The sequence below is a fragment of the Sus scrofa genome, chromosome 1 (genome assembly GCF_054392235.1).
Source record: "Sus scrofa isolate SSC_HxYL_T2T_F1_AM1 chromosome 1, Sscrofa_HxYL_maternal_Yorkshire_Landrace_v2.0, whole genome shotgun sequence".
Classification (NCBI taxonomy): Eukaryota; Metazoa; Chordata; class Mammalia; order Artiodactyla; family Suidae; genus Sus; species Sus scrofa.
Window position 1 is genome coordinate 245,198,175 of NC_139383.1, and position 23,961 is coordinate 245,222,135.

Genomic DNA, 23,961 nt, shown 5'->3' on the forward strand with positions numbered 1-23,961 from the left:
AAACTGCAACCCTGCTGAAGAAATGGGGAAAGCCACATGAAAAAACATTACTACAAAACTTAGAGCAAAAATAAGCCATGTGACAGCCCCCTACTGGAGCTGACACGGAAGGCCTTCATGTAAACAGACAGTGTTGGTACTCGAACTAGACCTTGAAGGATAGTGAAAAAGGCCATGTGAAGTTTGACAAAAAAGCCTGGACTTTTAAGTAAACAGAAAAAACACAAAACATCTTTTAGGTACAAAAAAGAGAACTTTAGTCCATTTGGCTGGATTAAAGGACCTGGAGGGAAGAGGATGGAGGTGGCCAAGAAAGACTGGCATGGACAGTAATCAGCAACAGACAGAGGCTGTGAGTGATGGGCAAAGAGGCAACTACTAGAGTGGGAAGTCACAACCATAAAAAACAGGCATAATTAAGAGGCCACGGAGTTCCCGTCGTGGCGCAGTGGTTAACGAATCCGACTAGGAACCATGAGGTTGCGGGTTCGGTCCCTGCCCTTGCTCAGTGGGTTAACGATCCAGCGTTGCCGTGAGCTGTGGTGTAGGTCGCAGACGCGGCTCGGATCCCGCGTTGCTGTGGCTCTGGCGTAGGCCGGTGGCTACAGCTCCGATTAGACCCCTAGCCTGGGAACCTCCATATGCCGCGGGAGCGGCCCAAGAAATAGCAAAAAGACAAAAAAAAAAAAAAAAAAAAAAGAGGCCACAAGACCCAGGCCCCTAAAGAATTCTGCATGCACTCCCTTCCATTCCAGGGCCAGCTTTCCAAGAGTGTTTAAAATGTAGACTAGGAGTTTCCTTCGTGGCTCAGCGGTAAACAAACTATGAGGAGCAGTGAGAACATGAGGACTTTCATTTAACCCCTCCACTAAAAAAGTCCATTTATTATATATGTACACAATCTATCAGTATAGTAATACATTTATAGAACTCATAAATTCATAAGTAAACATATCTGGTGATATGTTTTGAAACTTCTTCTTGACAAGCTGCACAAAACACTGCAGACTAATAATCTAGTTAGATCAGGAATGGCGCTGATATCAAACCTGGTCTAGAGCCACACGTATTTCAGCCATGTAACAAATTGCATGATGGGGACATGCAAGTTCAAATTTACTTACATTCTCAAAAACAACTGATTCCACTTTATCCAGTGAATAATGCCTATCTAATGAGTATCTACTAGTACACTGGACATACTACACCACCCCTTCCAGCGTTCACAGCTGTGTACACCCACCACCCTGAAGAGCAGTACTTTCACCCTGAAAAGCAGTTCTTCTCCATTTGGCAAGTGAAAAAAATTAATTCAATGAACAGAATTCTTCTAGTGTGTCCTTATACCTAAAAAAACCCTTCATCCTACCCTTTTCTGGCTAACAAATTTTATAGTCAAAGAATGGCTATGTAGCCAATGATACTACTAGAAAAACCAAAAAAAAAAAAGTGTTGGTTATACCTAATTTGAAAACATGTAAGGGAAGGGGGTAAGCAATGTTTCACAGTTATGATTTTATGCTGCCTCAAAGCAGGCAAACAGAATTAAAAACTCAGTAATTACTAAAAATTGAAATGTAAAATAGTGAAATATAAAATAAATTATTTTATAAAATAAAATAATGAAATATAAAATGTTATTGCATATAATGAAATAATGAAATACAAAATGAATCATTTTAAATAATAAAATAATGAAATCACAGGGTATTTGATAAAACTTTGTGTCAAACTCTTGGAGTTTCAGAAAAATTGTTATGGTGACCAGGTGATCTATAAACTAGAGCAATTCCATAATCATCGTGGTTTTGCAAATCATTTTAGAAATAATTTTTCTTTTTTTCAATTTTAGTTTTAATTTATTTATTTTGCTTTTTTTTTAGGGCTGCATGCACAGCATGTGGAGGTTCCCAGGCTAGGGGTCAAATCAGAGCTACAGCTGCTGGCCTACGCCACAACCACAGCCATGGCAATGCAGGACTCAAGCTGAGTCTGTGACCTACACCACAGCTCACAGCAACACCAGATCCTTAAGCCATTGATAGAGGCCGGGGATTGAACACCCGCAACCTCATGCTTCCTAGTCGGATTCGTTTTTGATGTGCCATGACGGGAACTCTCATTTTTTCTTTTTAACCAAGGGAATGGCAATACATGAATATCTTAATCTATGCTAAAATGTCAGTGTAACTTTTTTCCATTTTTTAGACCAAACCATGCCTCAGAAAAAAATATTAGAAATCTCTCCTATACTGAGAGCCCATTCCTACACCTACACACACACACACACACACACACACACACACACACACACACACAGAGTCTCTACTTCAGGCATCAAGCCATTATTCCTGGAACAATCCTACGGCACATTTCTTCCTACAGAATTCACTGATCTCATTAATGAGCACTATTTTGAAGCTATAAATGTCTAATCTTGCCAAATAAGCCAACCTCCTAAAACAGCTACCTAAAGTTTAATTAAAAACCATCACACCAAACACTTTCCATGAAAGGTCCTAGTTCTGAGAATTCCAGTTTTTAACAATCTGAAGCAACAGTAAGCATCCGGGAACGGAAGGGTGGCAGGAGACACGGACACCACTGAGTCAATCAAGCATTAAAGACAGCCCAGTCAGTTTCTCGGTTTCCTCCAATATAACCCACTTCTGGAGACCACAAAAGTTTAATAATAGAAGAGGTAGAGACTCGGATCTAGGGAAACTTAAAATGGTGCCAGGAGCCAGTAACTGAATATACCTTTATTTTTTTTATTTTTTATTTTGGTCTGTCTTTTGCCATTTCTTGGGCCGCTTCCTCGGCATATGGAGGTTCCCAGGCTAGGGGTGGAATTGGAGCCATAGCCGCTGGCCTATGCCAGAGCCACAGCAACTCTGGATCCGAGCCGTGTCAGCAACCTACACCACAGCTCACGGCCACACTGAATCCTTAACCCACTGAGCAAGGCCAGAGATCAAACCCGCAACCTCAGGGTTCTTAGCCGGATTCGTTAACCGCTGAGCCACGACAGGAACTCCTGAATATACCTTTAGTGTCACTAACACACAAAATGACTTATTTGAATATTTGCTAGAAGAACAGATTTTTCCTTTCTGTGTTTCTTAATAAACACTATTTGGAGGAACATCTTAAGCCCTCTGGACACTCTTTGCAACTGACACACACAAAGTGCTGAGTTCCAAGGCCTGGCTGGGATGCCTTCCAAGGGATGAGTGCCCTCTGGTGAAAGGCCCTACTTTAGGGCCTGCCTAGTCTAACCCTCCTCACAGACTACATAATCAGGGCCAGGCCACTTGTTAGCAACTCACCGAAGTCTCTCAATAAGTAACCTCAACCAACCACCTCACCCCAAGGTTGGTCCTACAGATCACCAGAGCTCCCATGGGACATCCCCCTCCCTGAAGAAAGGGGAAGGGAGGGAGGCTCTCCGACCCCACACTGTCTCTCTAGTCTCCCTTAACCCTATTCCCAACCCTGCCACTACATAAATGTTGATATTTTGTTCCATGTGGATTTGGGGGATTTAATTTTGATGTTTTGCTTTTTTTTTTTTTTTTGCTTTTTAGGGCCACACCCAAGGCACACGGAGGTCCCCAGGCTAGGGGTTGAATCAGAGCTGTAGCTGCCAGCCTAAGCCACAACAACTCAGGATCCAAGGTGAATCTTCGACCTACACCACAGCCCATGGCAACACTGGATCCCCTACCCACTGTTGGAGGCCAGGGATCGAACCCGAATCCTCACCGATACAACTGATTCATTTCTGCTGCACAATGGGAACTCCTAATTTTGAATTTTAAAATTACTCTTTATTGGCATTCTTTTGTGATGCAGCTGGTTAAGGGTCTGGCGTTGTCACCATAGTGGGCTAGGCTGCTGCTGTGTCAAGGGTTTGGTTCCCGGCCTGGGAACTTCCACATGCCGTGGGAGTGGCCAAGAAAAAAAAAACTGTATATTTTGAGTGGCAAGTTTTTTGACACCTCCCTTAAATTCCGTGCCCAAGATAAGTGCTTTATTCAATTCACCCTAGTCAAGGCCCAGGATGGAAACCCACAACTAATCTAGCTATGAAAGGGGTCAGGAGGGTGCTGGTTAAGGAGTGAGGCATCCTCCCTGCTTGTCAATGAAAAACAGAGGCTAATCTTGCATCTTGGAATCTAGGCTCTAAACACACAGAGAGCTTTATCTCTCAACTCCTACTTGTAAAGGACAGGCCTGGCTAATGAAATAAAGTGGGGGGCTACTCCAACCTTGATGACAGCTACTTTCTTTGTATTACAAGGTGGAGCTTAAAGCTAAGTGCCTATACTCCAGCTGGTCAGTTGCCATTCTGAGATGCTGACTTAAAACACACATGGTTAAAAACAGGAAGAAAGGTAAAACAGACAACTAGGAAGTCAAATCTAAGGAACTAACCCACAGGTGAATTCCTAACAGTTCCACCTTAACACTTTTAAACACTACTAAACAACAATTTATTTCTCTAAAGATAAACTTTTAAAGCACACATCAAAACTGTGAAAGCAGTTTCACTGCAGAATTTATATGGTCTGAGACAGGGTGCTCGCTGAAATATCACACAGAGTTTGGAAAGGTTCAGCTCTCATCTACTTTTTTCTTTCTCCTCTCCTTCCCCACCCTACAATCAGGATTGCAGAATACTTTCCTTCCAGAGCTAGTCCTTTCATTTATTTTTAAATTCTCCACTGCTCTGGAGAGCAGTAAGCAGTAACTCTCTGCTCTAATACAGCACGGAGAAACAAAGTAACTGATCAAACTTACTGCATTGCTGAGTCTCAACCAGGAGTCCTGACAACACATTTCAGATTGTCTTTGATTCCTAGGCATATTTTAACCTGCAGAGAGTATAGCTTGGTTGGTTACAACTGTCTACCCATGGCTGGTCCCACAGACCAATCAGTACTGCTGATTTTCCTAATTCTTAGAACATGCACCTTGCAGGTGGTGAAGCTGGTCAAACTAGACAAAGAACAAGAACAGGAGGGAAGTCACTGAGGCAGACTTGGGTCTGCTAAGCACAGGTCCAACGGTGAATCCACCACTGGCCTTATTTTCCAATGACAGCAGGGTGGGTAGAGTCAGGGAAAAAGCTCTGGACTGGGGACCAGGTGATCCAGCTTCAAGCTTCAATAGATGCTTGGCCCTGACAAGTCCCAGATTCTGAGCACGTGCCCAAAGCAAAACACCTAGCCCATCTACTCCACAGGATGAGGCAAATCGCTTTTGTCAACTGTTAAGTGCTGTACAAATTCATGCCACCGACGACAACTTACGTCATGGCCTTATCAGCACGCTGAAAAGGTATACAAGTGAGATAAATAAGGCTTACATATGTATTTACAGTGCAGCTTGTTCCCCAAAATATCAAACGAGGTGCACCACACCATGTGACAGAAACAAAAACTTTAAATATCACACTGACAAGCACACTAGGCACAGGCCTCAAAAATTAGACTCACATGAACCTGCTATTTTCATGTAGGTAATGTGGTATCAGAATTGCTGTCTTTCAATACAAGTCTCTGTTCTCTGTACAGAGAAATCAAGAGTTCACAAGACCTACCTAGAAAGAGGAGGACAGACAGGATTCTAAAAAAGATTCGAAGAAAAAAAAATTGTCTCCATCCTATAATGAAAGATTTCAACATCCATTACCATCCTGATTTCGTTGACTTTTGGGTAACCAGCCACAAATGGGAGCAGAGAAAGTAAGAGGAAGGCTTATCAGGAAGTGTTGACACAACATAAACACGGACTGTGGGCACCAAACCAAGTAAGGAAACCACAATTATACCATTCTTGATGTGGACGCACTTCCACTTTAAAACTTCCAGCCGGAAAAGTCAGTGGTGAGATTTGACACTGAAATCTCTCAAACTCACTCCGACAAAGCCGCTGAAAGGTGGGGAGTAGAGCGGGTCGTCACATTAGAGACAAATCTTAACAACATTAAAGTTTCCCCATCACTGCTTTTTTTTTTTTTTTTTTTTTTTTGCAGTAACAAAGATGTTGTCAGAAATGACAATTTTTTGTGTCCCCTGATGATGCCTTGCTAGCATTTGGTTATAAGCCATAAAGCAGGACTAATTTCAGCCTGTCAGGAGTCTCACTAATGCCCAGTTTCCCCCTAGAGAGAATTCCTGTCAAATCTAATGAGAGCTGCAAAGGCCCTCTCTACAATATAATGAGCACTTAGGCCATGCTGGTGATCAGGCGGCAAAAAGCATCAATTTGAGCCTGGCTACACCCTGGGGGCCAGACGTCACCAGTTTTAATAAGAATTATGATTACTAGCTGCACCAAATGCCTCCTCAGAACTTATTATTAATGTGTGACATTCAGAAGGATGTTTTTCAAATGTAAGGCCACTTTAAACTGAATTACAGCACCGCTCTGCACACCACTCTAGTTAAGGGTCTGTCAGCATTTACAATATAAACTAAATTTCAGGGGGCTTAATATTCTACTACGAAGAACCCTACGTCTCTCAGCTTTTCACATTTTTCAAATTACTGAGCCAATTATACACAGCATATTATTAATGCACAGTGGCTCATGGACAGACAATATATACCCACAAATGCCCAGTGGAGTACAGAAACTCATTAGAAAACTATTTTCACACCATGGGGTTCCTGACCCTCCTCACCCCTTCTTCCTTCTTCCTGTGCGATAAAGAAGAGGTCACTCCACCAAGTAACCTACAGGAACCCAGAAGAATTTCACACCTCTCCGTAGTTACCCCAATAAATCCAGCACCAGCCCACAACATCACAGAGGTGGGGCTCCCTTGTATGGCGTCGTGAGGTTATTAAACCCTTTGAGCTTGTGAGTGTAAGAGAAAACTCAATCTCCTCTTATGCTTCCAGAATATGTGTTAGCAAAAAAAGAAAAATAAGTGCCTTTAGGGTAACTTTTTAAGAAGTGGCAGGTCAGAACTCTTCAACCAATTTTACTTGCATAATTCTTTTAAATGACCACAGATCTTCTAGCTCAATTACTATCAACAAGTTACAATTGCCTCAATCAGGCACTAGCCCTTTAAGCTCTCAGAAACAAAAGCACAAACCCAACATAAACTAGGCTACCAACTTTGCAAATCAGAATAAAATCAGCACTTTTAAAGACCCAATTATACCGTTAATGAAAGGTCCCGAACATAACTATCTTCTTCCAAACATATATCTGAGAACAGATCTAATGTACACGATAACATTGCAAAATCTATGATGAATTAAAAATCAAAGAGCCCAGAGTTACAAAAGCAGAATTCAACTCTGAAACACACTTGCTTAATGAAAGTCTTTGAATATGAGGAAGATCTGAAGGCTGAACTAATCAATTTCTCCACTGTGCCCCAGCCGGTCAGCCATGCTCTTTAATTTAATGAAACAAGGGTTTGAGATGAAATAGCACATATACATCAAGTAAGAATTGTATTGTTGCACTTTGAAATGTGTCCAACTGTGCAACTTCATCTGATGATAATTTTTTAAGAGGCAATCGATTTCTAAAAGACTTATTGTACCGGAGTCTTGATGAAAAAGTGAATGTCAGCATATCTCCAGAATACTTACACCCTGCCATTAATGCTTTCTTTGGCAGACAATGACTACTCAATCGAGGGTCCTTTGGGCTGAGCAATCATTTAGCTTTTCTTCTCTTATGAGGTCCTTAGTGCCTTGTTCCAGCTCAATACTCTTTTTATACACCATTATAGTAGCCATAAGTGTGAATTTTATGGGAACTTGCAAACTCATAGTCATAGCTCGAGCTTTCCAGTCACTAATCTTTTCATGCTTTTAAAACCACCAGGACTGGAGAGACTCCTAACATATGCTGTGGTCATAAAAGGATGCTTTTTTCCCCTCTAAACCTGTATCAACTGAGACATTTTTCAAAATGATGTTTGCTAATAAGCCACTAATCCTGAGTGTCGCTTTTTGTAGCCCCAAAGCATAGAGAGAACCCCCAGGTAAATCATTTACCTGCATAACCTGAATAAAGAAACTCCGGAAGACCCTTCTTTCCCCTACAGGTCTACACTTCTTTCCAAATCAGCACAAAAACATTAGTTATTCTGAACTTCAGAACTCTACAGGATACCGAAATCTTTCAAGAGAACAGTGTATCCACACAGAAAAGTCAAGCAGAGCCTCAATTCCTATGTGCCTATAAACAGGCTAGTTTACACTTCCAAAGCACCTCTCATCTAGTAACTTAAACATTCTACAACTATTAAGAAGCAACTCCTGCTGCAGAATACCACCACCAATTCGCAGGAAGGGAAACCAAGGCTGAATAGCGGCATACAAATCCCCCCACTGCTGAAGTCAAAGCCAGTACTATAAAATCATGACTTATTTATCATTTCAACTTGAGATTTAACTAAAGCTTACCTGTTTATGCATTTCTATGTTTAATCCATATGACATTTCATAATACTGTAAAAAGGAAAAAGAACCAAGCATTTCATTAACTCGTGTTTTGCAATGCTCAGAACACATATTTGTTAATATTACATGCAAAGGAAAAAGCTTAATCTTTGATACCTACCATCACGTAGTGCCTCTGCATTTCTGTCTTTTCACTTGCCAGTTTCTCACATTCCAATTTAAGGCTACAAAAACAAAACAGGCAACTTAATGTAAACATTATGTCACTTGTTTTAACATCTGCCTCACATATTTGCACTTCAAGTAAAAACACAGACCAATTTGGAAAAGCCATAAACTATCTAGGTAAACACCCAAAAGCTTTGTCCTTGCATTTAATAGGGAAAATGAATCCAGTAAACAGTTCAGGGTATCCACTAAGCAACTATTCTTTTTCTTCTAGGTGCAGACCTGGTCTGACGCCAAGAATGAAAAAAATCTGTCAAAACCTCAGATCTACACAGAAGACTGATTTCTCCTCGTGGTCATCAGTTCACTCCTATTTCCTTCCCGGAATCAAAGTTTGCTGCCCTGGATTCCACCAAAACCTAGCCTTTGTACAACCTCCAGTTGAAGGCACAGGCTGTACTATCTGTGCCAACTCAAAAAGTCTCAAAGTTTGAAAATTGTACCTGCAAAGTTACTTCTACAATTGTTGTTTCCTTTTAAAACCTTTGTTTTTAACTCCCTGACCAAATAGGCCACGTAACTACGCAATTAAGTGGGATGAAGTCCTCCCTACCTGATAAACATGGTGTGGGCAGGTATGCGTCAAGCTCTAGAGATTATTATCTTCAAGTAGACAAAATGTCAATAATCAGAAAGCCCCTGACAAAATAAGAAAATTCACACCCAAGTATCTGTGTGCTTTTGCTCAAGCACAGCAAACATAAAACCTGTCATTACACAGTCATTTCTTAGCTCTAATCACCTAAGACTTCATAGAAACAAAGGAAGAAACTAACATTTCTGCAAAGTCCACTATGGACAGAGTGCCTCACAAATAGTTTTCATTTATAAATTTTCTGAAGCAGGTCTCTTCATTAGATAAAGAGACTAAAGCTGAGATGGACATAAATGGGACTCAAATCCCTTGTGCTACCCAATGCAACCCACAATGAGGCCAAAGCAGGTGAGCTTTACCCTACACATATCCACACCCTCACTAATGATAGGAACAGCTAAAAGCAGCTACCTTTCCATAACGGACTTTGTCTCAAAGAACCCAATTCTAGTATGGCAAACAGCGATTTCAACACCGGCTCTGCCTCCCTGAACCTGCACTCCAGAGCTGGGGCATCGATTGAACCAAGATTTCAGCTCAGCCTGTTGCAAAATAAATAAATGAAGTGCAAATATTGACAGTTCTCATGCAACTCCTAAATACACGAAAAAAGGCTCCCTGGAACAGCAGCAAACGGGCAAAAGGGAAACAATGGGAGGAGGAGGAGACAAGAGAAGAGGCGGCCCAGGAACAGCCAGGAAAGTGGGTAATGTGAATGACAGGTCTTAACTGCGACTCCACACGCCACCGCCTGGACGCAAGTACTAAGTACAGCCACCGCCGACACTGGGATGGGCGACCAGGGGCAGGGCGCTGCCGGGGCGACCACTCACCGGGCACGGACGGACACGCACCTGTGATACTGAGCCTGCAGGAACTGAAACTCCTCTTTAATCCGGTCCAGGGACTCCGGGATAGTGAACTTGAAGGGCTGGCCTGCAGCCTGGTGCGGCGTCTAGAGACGACCAGGGGGACCGAGGGACCGGGGATGCGGGCGGAGGGATAAAGAAGTAAGTCAGAGGACGAAAGAGTGGGTGGGACATAAACAAAAAATGAAGTTAGAAGTGGAAGAAACCGGAGCTACGGACTCGAGTTTGCCCTTCACTATGGGGAGGGGGAAGGTGGACCTCCCCAGATCCGATGCTTCTAAAATGGCTTGGAGCCTCTTCTAGCCTCCAGGACGAATCGCGTTAAGTGCGAAAGGGTCACCTGGTTGAAGGGATAGGGGCTCCCTGGCGGGCGGCCGAGAACTGGGCCAGACTGTCGCTGTCGCCGCCGGCCCCTCCTTCACGGGGGCGATAATGACCCCAGGGACCAGAGAAGAGAAACAACTCTTCCCGTTCCCAGAGCCGCCGGGGCCACCTCCAGCATTGCTGGAAAGGGGGCCGCATTGACATGTAAATAGGCAAGACGAGAAACAAAGGTGGGGGCGCCCTACTCGCCTCTGGGAAGGGGGAGGATGTGTCTGCTGGAAAGAAACCCCAGTCTCTCCGGGCGCCCCCACCCGCCCAGTCTAGACCTCAAGTAGGAGGGGGCACAGAGCAAACGGGGAAATTTAGAGTTTCAGCCCACTCCCCAACCCAGGAGAGGAGGGCCCTCGACCTCCCAAGCCAGGGGTTCGGCCAGAATGCAGCACCCACCCATCTCCTTACCACACAGCAAGAGCGCCTACCACCCCTCACCCCCTGTCCCCCACTCAGCCAGCCAGCCGCGCCTCACCGGGTGCCGGCTCTGTGGGAACATCGCTCTGGCGGCGGCCGCGGCTCCGTTCCCGGGCAACTCAATTCTCCGCTCAATTTCCAACTTTAATCCCGCCGAGGAAAATTAAGCTGAGAAGCCGGGCAGTAGCGGGAAGTGCGGGGGGCGCGCTGGCCACGCACGCAGGCGCGCTCCGCTGGGCGCAGAGGCCACTCGGCGCCCAGCAGCTCCTGTTCCCGCCGGTGCGGGCTCCCACCTTCAGGGCCACATCACAGGGCACCCCGGGCCCCGCTGCACCTAGAACCTGCGGGGCGCCGCCGGCGCCCGGGGCCGCACTCCAAATCGCGAGCCTGGGCCGCCGGGACGAGGAGGTGGGGGCGCGGTGACTCGCTGCGCTCCCCTCAGCGATCCGCGTGTGCCGCACCCGTCCCGGGCAAACAAATCCAGGCGGGTTGCTCTCCACCGTTCTTCTCCCGGTCCGCCTCCTAGCCGGGTTTTCCCCGCGGCGCCAGCAGCCGGGGAGGTGCAGGTGGCAAGCGCCCCCGCTAACCCCACAAAACAAATGTGACGACGTTCACAGCCGACCCCTGCAGGTCCGGGAGGCGCCCAAGACCGGGCGCTCGCAGGGTCCCTGGAGGCGGCGAGGGGCGAGGTCCGGGCCCCGGCGGAGGCTCCGTGTCCGGCGCTCCGCAGGCTTAACCCGAGCGGAGGAGCGCGGGATGACGACGAGGTGGGCAAAGTGTGGAGGGCGCGCCGGGAGGCGTCTCGGCACGCCCCGTGCGGGCCGCTCTTGCTGTTTTCCGCGGTTGTACAAACCCTCTTGGCCCGACGGGACTACTCGGCGGAGAGTAGTCCCGCAGCCTTCCGCTGCTCCTCGACCCCTGGGCGCATCCGAGCAACACGGCCCGTGCACACTCGCCGCACACGGCCCGCCCGGCCACTCCGGACCCCTTCTTCCGATCCTCTCCGTCAGCCCTCTTTCTTTCCTTCTCTTCGTCTACCTCTCCGCAAAGGGCGCTCCAGCCCGCTCCAAAGTTCTCTCACGACCCGGGGAACGACATCCACTCGATGGTAGGGAAAAGCGCAAGAGTGCGCTCCGACGCTTGGCCTCCTTCCCCGGCAGGCAAACTCCGTGGGCGAGTCCGGAGTAATCGCCAAGGGCCAGCGAAGGTCCGGGCTGGTGGCGAGGGAGCCGCCCGGCCGTGCGAGGGTGGGGGTAGCGCAGTCGGCTGCCTCAGGGACGCGGGGCAGAGGGTGCCCGCCGCCGCTGCTGCTCCTGCAGCCGCCGCCGCTCCCGCCGCCGCCGCCGCCGCCGCCGCCGCCGCCCGCGCCTCTCGCGCCGGTTACATTAACACGCGGTTTCACACTCCGGAGCTAACCAGCGCCGGCCCCGCCCAGCCCTGCGCGGGCGGGGGCGAGAGCGAGGAGCTGGCGGGGTACGTGGGCCCGGCGAGTGGAGAGGGGGGAGCGGGAAGGCCCGTGTCAGCCAATCGCATGCGCCAGACCCAACGTGGGGTGGTGACGCGACACCTCCCCAGAGCCTATGGCAGCGCGGCACCGGACGGGCGGTCTCCCCTTCTCCCTCCTTTCTCTCCCGCCCCGCTTGCTTCCCTCTCCGCCGTCTCCCCCGTCTCTCCTCCCATCCACCCCCACCTCCCCTCCGCCAGCCGCGTCCTCCCGGGCTCGGCGAGGAACTGTTCCTGAAGGAGCCGCGGGACGCCGAAACCAGCCAATGGAAAGCGGCGAGACGCGAAGATTGGCACCGGGGATGGGAAGGTCGGAGAGAAGGAGAGCGGCGGGGCCGGGCTGTCAGTCAAAGTAACGTGGGGCAAGCAAGGGAACGCGCGGGAGCGCGCAAGCGGGAGGGACAGGCCAACGTGCAGCGGTCGAAGCTGGGGGCTCGAATTTGCAAAAATGCTGCCCACTTGTCACTTTTCCCTTTAATGAAAATCTTTAGATCTCAGTGAAACTCAGAGACTAACCCCGTAGGTTCTTATGAGGGAGAAGGGGTGCTTTTTGGTAGTTCGAGCCAAAGGAATCTTTCGGTGCTTGTCCCCTGTTTGATGCTACTATTGAAAGTGAGGTCACATTCAAAAATTTCTCTGAGGATTGTTTTTCCTCGAGCTGCCTTTTGGCGGATGCAGGAGAAGTAGACTGTGCACTTGGTGGAAAATGCGTACATGAGCAACTCATTGGCTGGCGTACATACAGCAGCCGCATAAGACTAGGCTTTTAATGCCCACGCCCCCTTTGCACCCAAGGTGGTAGGAGTTGGTTTTTATTAGAAAATTTCAAACCACCTTGCAAAAAGATCGGGCTGCCTTGATTTGGCGGGAAGGAACCCAGGGTAAGGCACGCGCGTCGTAGTCTCAGATGCGATATTTTGCCCGCGGCGCGAAATTTCGGTTCTTCTGTTAAAAGTCCAGATTTCGCTGTGTTGGGAGATAGAGAGCTGCTCAGACTTCTAGGGGCTTCTCAGCAACATGACCACGAGTCTGTTTCCAATTAGTAGAAACAAAGAGAGAGAGTGTGTGGGATAAACAGCATCTAGACCTGAAAAACCTGTCCTGCCCACCCCACCTCCATAGTTCGGATGGTACCCCCACCCCCGCCCCTCTGGCCGGCTGAGCTGTGTAAGGCATTGATTGGGAAGCTTTGGATAAATGACCTGGCTAAAATTCTTATGAGGTGGAACTTGACTTAAAAGGGATTCCAAAAATTTAAATAGACAAGGCAAAATGTATAAATCTCCAGTTTGGATCTGTTTTTCTAAATACACCACATAGCAAATACACCACATAGCAGAAAATCTTATATATTGCTGCATTTATTTGAGTTATTTCCACGTGATTGGTAAGTGAATAATGCCGTTTTAGCCAAATGGTGGTGAATTCTTCCATAAGAAAGACACATCTTTGACAAGCATTTATCTTAGGTTGGAACGTACTGAATTTTTTGGTGTTAATTGCCCCAATGTTCCCATTATTTTACCTTCAAGAGAGTTATGGAAAGGCATTTATTAATCAGAAATAACGTTCTATTTTGAGATTTGCTTTTACGGAGATCTTTTTCTGGAAATATTAAAAGAATCATTTTAGACAATACATTTCAATGGTGGAGTTCTTAAAAATGTTTAATATTGATTTGTCTATAATTGGATCAATCTCAAATATCAATTATAAATGAAAAATTAAAGGAGCGATTTTAGGCAGTCTGTATAAGGTCATAGTAATTCTCCAACAAGTTCAGCATTGTGGCTTTGCCATGTTCTCATTAAGTGAGGTTGGAGAGTGGTTCCTATTATTCATTTTTCTAACTTGGAAAATCAATAGGAAGGAAGCGCTGCCCCTTTTTTGGTTAAATTTGGTGATGACAAGACAGGTTTTCTCCATATACAAGAATTTTTGAATTATATGGCTATGGGCAATTAAGCTTTGTCCTTTGGCTGCCTGCGCCTCTTGAAATCATCTAGTTATTGGCTGGCTTCTACCAGTCTATTGTTGGTTCATCCCATAATCAGCTCCAGGATTGTATAGCAAGTGCCACACATAGACCTGTGCATGCTGGGACAGCTAGGGCAACTAAGACTTCTCCCTGGCTTATCCACACTTTACTTTGATTTACTAGCACAAGCTGGTAGTTAAGTTTAAATAGAGAAGTTAAAACTGGAGCAAAAGGGTTGCTGCTTCTCTTTTTCTCCGCTCTCCCATCCTCTTCAAAAATCAGTTCTAACACATTACCTTTAAATGTTCTCTAACATAACTGTTCATAGCAAACATGTCTACTCACCATATTTCCTAGTTTGCCATGGGTAAAAATTAGAAATTCTCTTTTAACAAGTGTTTCTTTTCCATTAGAGTCTGACACTCCAGGTCTTCTGATTACCTTATGATATAGTATCTGGAGAAAAGAAAGAGCAATGATTTGAAAATTGGAAGGCCTTTAATTTTGTACATGAAGATGGTTGGTTTTTCAATGGTTTCTTTCTCTTACAGTGCATCCTCCTTGAGAGAGGAGGCTGGGCCCCTCTTCAAGGTCATGTTTTCTCTGTGATTGTCATGCTGTAATAATTATACTACAAAACTCTCATCAAACTGCATTACAAATGATGGTGTTTAAACAATCAAGTAGCTTTAATCTTATGTTTTAAATAAATAATATATGTGCAGATTGCCTACAGCCTGTTTAAAGGAAAATAGTCCTACTCATGAAATCTGTAATTTTGGTCTTCTATTTAAAGTCTGTTAACCATAATCTTCCTTACCTTTAACATATTCATGTGTTGATGTTTTTACGTGAAGTAATATTAAGTACTCTGCTTCCCTAGGAAATTGTCTCTGAAAAAAAAGTTCCTTCTTTATCCTCTACAAAAGAAACAGAAAGATTGCCAGATTGTTTATTTTCTCATTGACGCACATAATGCGTATATTTCCATTCATTTGTTGCTGAGTTATCAAGTTTTCAACTCGCGAATAGTATAAGTAGTGACAAAAACTATATGTATCTGCTAGTATAAGAGAAAAATATGAATGCTGGTCATAGAAGTTATGCATCTTTTAAATCTATTGCTTTTTTATTTGAAATAATGCACGTTTTTTTAAAAGATCCCTTTTGTCATTTTCTATTCCTTTCAGCTATTAGTTATACATTTCATCATTTGAATTTTTTTTTAAACTGGAGGTTTTCTTAAGAATGAAGGATCCAGAGGAATCTTCCCAGCGTTGCTTTCTTCCCTCACCACTTTACCAAAGAAAAGGGCAGGATGGCATGGGGTGGGGGTTGGGGGAGGACAGAGAAAGAAAAAAAAATCAGTAGCAGATCCATGCAGCAGTAAAACCTCAAATAAAATCACATCCAAAGACTCTCTTGCGGTTTCACACAATATGGTAAAATTAGAGATTGCAGGAAACCAACTAAATTAAACTGGGAGCATGTGAAGAGAAACGAGCAGACTTTATGAAAATGACACGTTGACTGACCAGTATGCTTTTTTATCAACAATTTCTTTGTTAAGACGCAGATCAAAGAAACCTGCATATGTTTTCATTTTGTTGTAACTAGAAAATTACATCCAGATGTTTAATAGGCATTTGGTTGGTTTTTCAGCATTGATTAGATATGTTGGTTCTGTTTGCTTACAAGTGTAGCCGGATCATTAGCTAATGCAAAGAAATGTTTGCTGTGAGTTGCTAATTAGGGCTTTTGGAAAACCTCCACGCTCAAGAACAATTTGTACAGTGGCCAGAGAACTTGTGGGACTTGGGGAAGTTGTTTTCCCTCTTTGTCAGGGTGGGGAGAAGCAGACAGCCCAGTTCCCTAATCTCTTTCTGCCTAGGGGGATTGCGATGCTATCCCTGAGGAGTGGAGTACAAATAAATTAGGAGGAGACCACACAGGCACTCCCAAACACAGAGATAAATGTGCTCTTTCTGGAACCACCACTATGCAGTCTTTGTGGGGTGGGGGAAGCGAACATCTAAAATGCTGAACATTAACATGTGGAAGATGCTTGGTGCTAATGTTATCAAATACACAGCCTTTTAAAGTATACTTTAGAGACAGATGGGAAAGCCCTTTATGATAAACGAGTGTACTTGAATTCATTACTGTAGTACTTATAATTAAAAATGTCTCCTTTGCAATTTCAGTACTTTTCCAGGGTACAAGAGACCAAGCTTAGGAAAGGGAAGGCTGGGGCTAGTGAAAGGAGTGAAGGAGCAGGATTTTGGAGGTGAGGATGAGACTGAGAGGAAATGCAGTGTTTACCTTCACAGCCCACCCATTTGTTTACCTTGTTAAAGCCCCCCAAACTTGTAGGAGATTAGCTATTCACACAGAATTCAAATAAACTGTTGGAGAATTTGAGGCACCAGGCAGATAAACTTCTTAACTAGCCAGTCACATTTTTTAAGAACACTTGGCCTGCAGAAGAACCCCACCTCAGCCAGGGCAAACTTTTGTTTATTTAAGTCTGCATTTCTGGAGAGGTATAGGTCCAAAATAGCCTGTGTTTATAAGCCATCCTAGAAGTGCAGATACAAATGCTCTTCTACATGTCACTGCCTCTTCTCGGCCTGTTTAATCTCCTGCCCATGTATGGCACATGTGTTAATTTGTTAGTGTAGGCTGGTAAAAGTTGGGATAATACCTTTTTTTTTTTTTTTTTTTTTCTATCAGTTTAGCATTTTAGGCCCAACAGAAGCAGAAGGACATTTGGTAGACAAAAGAAAAAAGTAGTTAAAGGAAGCACCTTTGATGCTCCTTCCTACATATTCGCATAACAAGAGCAGACCTTGGCCCCTGAAAGCTCTCTGCAGTGACCCAGTTTGCTGCAGGCCTTGGACTTGCTGGGAAATCTACCTTGAACTGGAGCACCTTTTCTCTGACCTTAAAAGCCTTTGCTTTGGCAGTATTCTTGAAGTAACTCTTCCTGAAGCTAAAAACTTTTTTTGAAGGGTTAAAGCTGAGTTCAGCTAATCTCTGATCTCTTGGTGTTCCTTAAGGTGGAAGGCAGGTGAGCTCTGAAGATAAGAAAGGGGCTAGAAATCCAGAGAATATTCCAGATACCTCCAAGGTTTCTAGAGTGCTATGTCTAGACCTAGGTGAACAAGTCAAGCGAGGTAGCAGAATGTTGGGACATTCCACAAGACCACTAGCATGGGCTCTTAAAAAAAAAAAAAAAAAAATGGGGGAAGGACTATTCCCTAAACACAAAGATATATGAATGCAATATGGGAACCTTTATTGGCTCCTAGTTGAAAAAAACAGAAACTCAGCAGCTAAGAAAGACATTCTTGGGCGGTTTTAGTGTGGAGTGAATATTGGGCAATAAGGAGTTATGATTAATTTTTTTTAATGTGGGAATTGTTGTGTCAGAAGATGTTCTGAGAAGGTGCATGGTGATACATGCAACTTCAAATGATGTCTACAGCTGCAAAGAAAAGTGTGTGTGGAGAAAGAGAAAGCAAATCTGATAAAGTCAGCAGTTGAATTTAGGGGTAGAGTCTGTAGCTACTAATTTTACTATCCTTTCAATTTTTCTGTTTGTTTGAAATTTTTCATGATAAAAAGTGGGAAAACCATTTTACATTCACTGTCTACAGCATTTTCTTCATATGTTAAATGGAAATTCCCTTTATAGTTAAAAGATTGGCTTGTGATGTTCCTAGTTTTAAAAAGTACGAAAAAAAAAAAAAAGGTGCAACTTTTTTTTACTGGTCATGGAGAAGTAGCCAATATCCAAAGTATTACCCAGTGTTTTTCTCTGGATCTCTTAGCTCTTTTATTATTAGTGCTATTTTATTTATTTATTTTTTTTTGTCTTTTTTTTTTTTTTTGCCATTTCTTAGGCCTCTCCCTCAGCATATGGAGATTCCCAGGCTAGGGGTCTAATCAGAGCTGTAGCCACTGGCCTACGCCAGAGCCACAGCAACTCAGGATCCAAGCCTCATCTGTGACCTACACCACAGCTCATAGCAACGCCGGATCCTTAACCCACTGAGCAAGGCCAGGGATGGAACCTGCAACCTCATGGTTCCTAGTCAGATTCATTAACCAGTGAGCCACGATGGGAACTCTGAGTGCTATTTTATTTTTGTTTTTGTTTTTTCTGCAGTCTTAAATGTCCCTAAGTTATCAATTAACGTAAAGTGGAAATCTTTAAATAAATTAGGGTATTACATTAGCAATCCTCTAATGCACCATTTTGTGGGCCATCAAGCTCCGAATCACCAGAAAATATACTATAAAATAAAGAAGAAAATTGCTTACATATTAGGAATAAGGTAGTAGCAAATACATTTTATTTCAGTTTCTTAATTCCCTTTATAAATAGTTGCTCTGCTGATCTTTTCATCACTTAAACCCAGCAGTGAAATTTATAAATTGTGAGTTTGAGTTGGAAATTTCCGTAATATTTTGAAATATGATACTGAAAAAGATTATTGCTCTGTGTTCTAAGCTTTAAATATTAATCTTGAAAAGAAAATAACCCTAAACCTTGGACGCTGATGTTATCCTCATCTAGAATCACAGAGGCACATATATATGATGTGTTAATAAATACATAGTTTTCCAAAAAGTTGTGAAAAGTGACAAGGTATAATCTGAATGTTGACACTGGGAATGCCCCATCCATCAATTTTTTTTCCTTTAATCGTGCCTGTTTAGAATGATTTTTGTTTTTCCTATCACCATTATGTTTATTAAAGGAAAATTTTCTATGGCAGTGGTAAGCAGATTCCAGGTTGAGTGTGAACAGATTAAATCCACAACTTCCAGTAAAAAAAACTTGAGTGCCTTAAAGCAAGGCAAATATGAAAGTACCAGAAAACGAGGACTTTTTACACAGTGTCCATTATTTCCAATCTTCATCCACATAAGCAATGCTTATGTAAAATGAAAACGATAAAAATAACTGATTTACCATGACAGGAAAAGCCCCACGAGGATAGAGTTATCCTTCTGGTTTCCTCCATTGGCAGTCTCCACACTTCAGAAGAACTGGCAAGCTACAATTGGCACTTGAAAAAGTGTTACAAAACACTGACAAGTATTAGAGAAATGTTGATTCATGTAAACAGCCTGCCCCAATACCTTTCTTAAGAAAACTGGTTTTCTAATTAGCATTTCTATGGAGACAGGTATCTCTAGGTAACTGCAGGAAGTGTTTCCAGAAGTTATTTGCCTTTGCTGGAGAGAGGAGGTATCATATTTATGTCTTTAATTTCTGAAAACGTGAAAAAAAAATTGACGGGTTAAAAAGTCAATGGGCCTTCATAAAAAAGAATGACATTTTGCCCTTTGCAACAACATGGATGGCCTTGGAGGACTTTATACTCAATGAAATGCATCAGACAGAGAAAGATAAATACTGTATGATAATCAGTTATATGTAGACTCTAAAAAAATACAACAAACTAATGAATATGATAAAAAAGAAGCAGACTTATAGATGTAGAGAACAAACTAGTGGTTACCAGTTGGGGTAGGGGGGTCAAGATGGGGATGGTGGAGTGGGAAGTACAATCTATTTATTAGGTGTAAGATAGGCTACAAGAATGTATTGTACAACATGGGAATATAGCCAATACTTAGTAATAATTGTAAATGGAGTATAATCTTTAAGAATTCTATCAGAAAGAAAATAGTCAATCACCAAATCTTGGGAGTTCCCATTGTGGCTCAGGGATAACAAACCCAACTAGTATCCATGAGGATGCTGGTTTGATACCTGGCTTCGACTTCTATATGCTGTGGGTGTGGCCAAAAAAATGGTTAAGATGATAAATTTTGAGTTGCCTGTATGTTACCCATTAATTTTTTTAAGTCAGTAAGATTCCTTCTTTGGGTCATCACCAGTTGTACAGTGAGTTCTCATCCTATTCATGTACTGAATGTGTGCCTTCCATTGTTTGTTTATTGAGCACTTACTACAGGTCAGGGACTATTCTAAGTTTATATTACCTCATTTGACCGTCAAGGCATTTCTGTTAGCAAGTACTATTACCAGCCCAATTTTACTGACCAGAAACTAGAGACCTAGTCCTTTCCCAGTCACTTGTAGGAGAGCTGGGTTTTGAGCCCTAACACTCCAGAGAGCTCACTAGTAGCTGCTGGCCACAATGAGTACTAGTTCCCCTTAAGAATGCTATTTCTGGAGTTCCCTTCATGGCGAAGTGGTTAACGAATCCGACTAGGAACCATGAGGTTTCGGGTTCCATCCCTGGCCTTGATCAGTGGGTTAAGGATCCAGCGTTGCCGTGAGCTGTGGTGTGGGTCTCGGACACGGCTCGGATCATGCGTTGCTGTGGCTCTGGCATAGCCTGGTGGCTACAGCTCTGATTAGACCCCTAGCCTGGGAACCTCCATATGCCACGGGAGCGGCTCAAGAAAAGGCAAAAAGACCAAAAAAAAAAGAATGCTATTTCTCACCTCCCCTCATACCTCTTATTGATCTACTGATGGAAAAAATATGTGTATTTTACTCACAAGCTTGGTGGGCTTTCTCAGTACTTTTGAGGTGAGGTTGATACTTTAAGAATTTATTTTCCTGCAGACAGAGCTGCCTCAGGGCTCTAGAACTGTGTCCACCAGCAGAAAAGTGCAGCCACCTTCAGTTGTGTGCTTTCGGGCACACCTGATTCACACTCCTAACTGCCGGTCAGCAAAAAAAGATGGGTTCAGTAACCAGCTGAAGCAGGGAAGTGCCAGAGACGGCAAGTCTTCGTTTCATCTAGGACTAGGACAGCAGAGCAACCATCCTATTTACAACTTCACAAGTGATAAAAGTTTTAAAGTTTTAAAGATAAGGGCTCATTGTGGCTCAGCAATTATGAACCCAACTAGTATCCATGAGGAAATGGGTTTGATCCCTGGCCTCGCTCAGTGGGTTAAGGATCTGACGTTGCTGTGGCTGTGGTGTAGGCACGCAGCTGCAGCTCTGATTCAGCCCAAGCCTGGGAACGTCCATCTGCCATAGGCACGGCCCTAAAAAGACAAAAAAAAAGCAGGAGGGTGTATAGAGTTTTGTGATTAATAATGGTTTGGGGGAGTTCCTGTCATGGCTCAGTGATTAACAAATCCGACTAGGAACTATGAGGTTGTGGGTTCGATCCCTGGCCTCAGTGGGTTAAGGATCCAGTGTTACCATGAGCTGTGGTGTAGCTCGTACATTCGGCTAGATCCTGTGTTGCTCTGGCTCTGGCGTAGGCCAGCTGCTACAGCTCTGATTAGACCCCTAGCCTGGGAATCTCCATATGCCATGGGTGTGTCCCTAGAAAAGACAAAAAAAAAAAAAAAAGGCAATAATGGCTTGGGATGTCCTGCTAACATGTAGTCTGGGACCTAATAACATGTTTGGAAACATTGGAACTGTTGAATGGAAATAGATTTGTTTCTGTCCACCAAAGTCCTCTTAAAATTGATTGCTTTCAAATATCTTTGACCACAAACCACATACTAAGAAATACTTTTTTTTTTTTTTTCTGTCTTTTGTCTTTTTAGGACTGCACTCGCTGCATATGGAGGTTCCCAGGCTAGGGGTCAAATTGGAGCTGTTGCTGCCGGCCTATACCAGAGCCACAGCAACGCCAGGTCCTTAACCCACTGAGCGAGGCCAGGGATCGAACCTGCAACCTCATGGTTCCTAGTCGGATTCGTTTCTAATGCTCCACAAAGGGAACTCCCAAGAGATACACTTTAAAAATCTCAGTCCATTTCTCTCTTTCACATACATAGATTGCAACACACAATTTTAAAATGCTGCTTATGTTAGTCAGGGCTCTCCAGAGGAACAGAACCAATAGATGAGAATGAGAGAGGGAAAGAGAATAGCTTTATCATAGGAATTGCCCCATACAGTCCTGGAGGCCGTGAATCTGCCATCTGTTAGCCATAAAATTGGGAAAGTCAGTGGTACATTTCAGTCCAAGTCTGAAGGCCTGCGGTCTGAGGGACTACTTGTATAAATCCCAGAGGCCAGAAGCTTGACATCCCAGCTCAAGAAGAGAGGAGAGCCTGCCTTTCCTCTTTTTGGTTCTCTTTGAGGGGCCCCAGTGGATTGGATGAAGCCCACCCCCTTTGGTAAGAGTGATCTTTACTTTGCCTGCTGAATCAAATGCCAATCTCCAGAAACACCTTCCTAGACCCACTCAGAAATGCTTTTCTAGCTGTCTGAGCATCTCGTAGCTCAGTTGACACCTAAAATGAACCATCACAGCTATAGAATTTTTCGATTCAATTATTAACAACTTCAGCTTATGGAAAGCCATTAACCCCCAAACCATGTTCATGAAAAATGGCAACCCAGGTTCACTCAGTAACATTAGGACAGATTGTTCCTTCCTTTACACTTTTGGAAATGATAAATCATAATCCCTGCCTGAAACGCAATTACAGTCTCAGTTCCAAATCAGTAGGGTTCAAGCTCTTTAGAGAATTTTCTGCATAATTCTTTTGTCACTCCTCGTTTTTTTTTTTTTTTTTTTTTACAGCCGCATCTGCAGCATTTGGAAGTTCTCAGCTAGGGGTCGAATTGGAGCTGTAGCAATGCTGGATCCTTAACCCACTGAGCAAAGCCAGGGATTGAACTCACATCCTCTTTGATGCTATGTTGGGTTCTTAACCCAATGAGCCACAGTGGGAACTCCTGTCACTCCCTTCTTTGCCGGCCCTTTTCTGCCTCAAGTTTCCATCTCCTCTCTCAGGCATCCCCTATCCTCCTCTGCCCCTCCCCATCCTCGAGCTTAGAGTGCCTTAACAAAGAGAGCACCTGGCTCAGAGACAGAGGGTCCTGAGATGGAACTCCCATCTGCCTCTAACTGTGTGACCTTCGGCAAACCACTCCCCTCTCTGAGCATCTGTTTCCTCACCTATAAAATCAGGATAATAGCACAGGTCTCTCAAGGTAGTTGCCTGGATGGAAAGAGATAAGCTGAGATAATACAGTCCAGTACTTAACTCAGTGATTGACCCTGAGAACTTTATTCCTTTTCCTTTTTTGCCTGAGGCTGAGGAATTACCACCCCTGCTACTGTGCATCCTCAAAAATCAGACAGCAGCACAGATTCCAGAAGTGTGTTCCTTGGAATTGTAGCCCAGCCCACGGCCCAGTATTCTGGGACCTATAAGATAAATTGTCATGGTATTTCTTAGAGGCAGGATAAATGGATCTCAGGGAAAGGCAGGAGTCTTGGATCTTGAATGCCCTTCCATTCCAGACTGTTTCATACTCAAGAAAAAAAAAAAAAAACAGAAAACCACAGGTATACATATCTTTTTGGAAGTAAAAATACATTTTGGGGTGGGAGTGCTATGGAAACCAATAATGAACACCATACAGTGATTATTTGGGGTGGCTGAATGCCCTGAGTTGCCCAGGTAGATAATACAATAAGGCAAAAATGGCTAACCAGAGAGAGGTTAATGGAATTAGGTCTCAAATACACTCTTTTTGAAAGTCACACCGTCTTGCCCAATGAATGTGAAATGCGTTGGAAAAGA

The 23,961-nt window shown here is 44.0% G+C and overlaps 2 protein-coding genes across 15 annotated transcripts in view; one reads left to right on the forward strand and one right to left on the reverse strand.

The window, feature by feature from the left end:
- The window catches only part of TLE1 (TLE family member 1, transcriptional corepressor), a 92,490-nt gene extending 80,195 nt beyond the window's left edge, over positions 1–12,295 (reverse strand). For 5 of the 9 annotated variants that reach the window (XM_021065298.2, XM_005660179.4, XM_003480540.5 and 2 more), the window contains exons 1-4: positions 10,981–12,295; positions 10,116–10,216; positions 8,599–8,662; positions 8,442–8,486 (exon numbers count right to left, since the gene is read on the reverse strand). In XM_021065298.2, coding sequence (XP_020920957.1) covers positions 8,442–8,486; positions 8,599–8,662; positions 10,116–10,216; positions 10,981–11,004 — 234 coding nt within the window. In that variant the 5' untranslated portion in view covers positions 11,005–12,295. Of the gene's footprint in view, positions 1–8,441; positions 8,487–8,598; positions 8,663–9,219; positions 10,217–10,980 lie in introns of those variants that run through there. The other 4 variants (XM_085019180.1, XM_085019157.1, XM_085019160.1 and 1 more) reach the window with 2 other exon arrangements.
- Positions 12,296–12,544: 249 nt separating this feature from the next.
- LOC100154821 (spermatogenesis-associated protein 31D4) overlaps positions 12,545–23,961 on the forward strand; it is a 191,497-nt gene continuing 180,080 nt past the window's right edge. For 3 of the 6 annotated variants that reach the window (XM_085019057.1, XM_005660180.4, XM_085019053.1), the window contains exon 1: positions 12,545–12,777. The gene's annotated coding sequence lies outside the window, so the exon portion shown is untranslated. Of the gene's footprint in view, positions 12,778–13,168; positions 13,307–23,961 lie in introns of those variants that run through there. The other 3 variants (XM_085019072.1, XM_085019065.1, XM_085019105.1) reach the window with 3 other exon arrangements.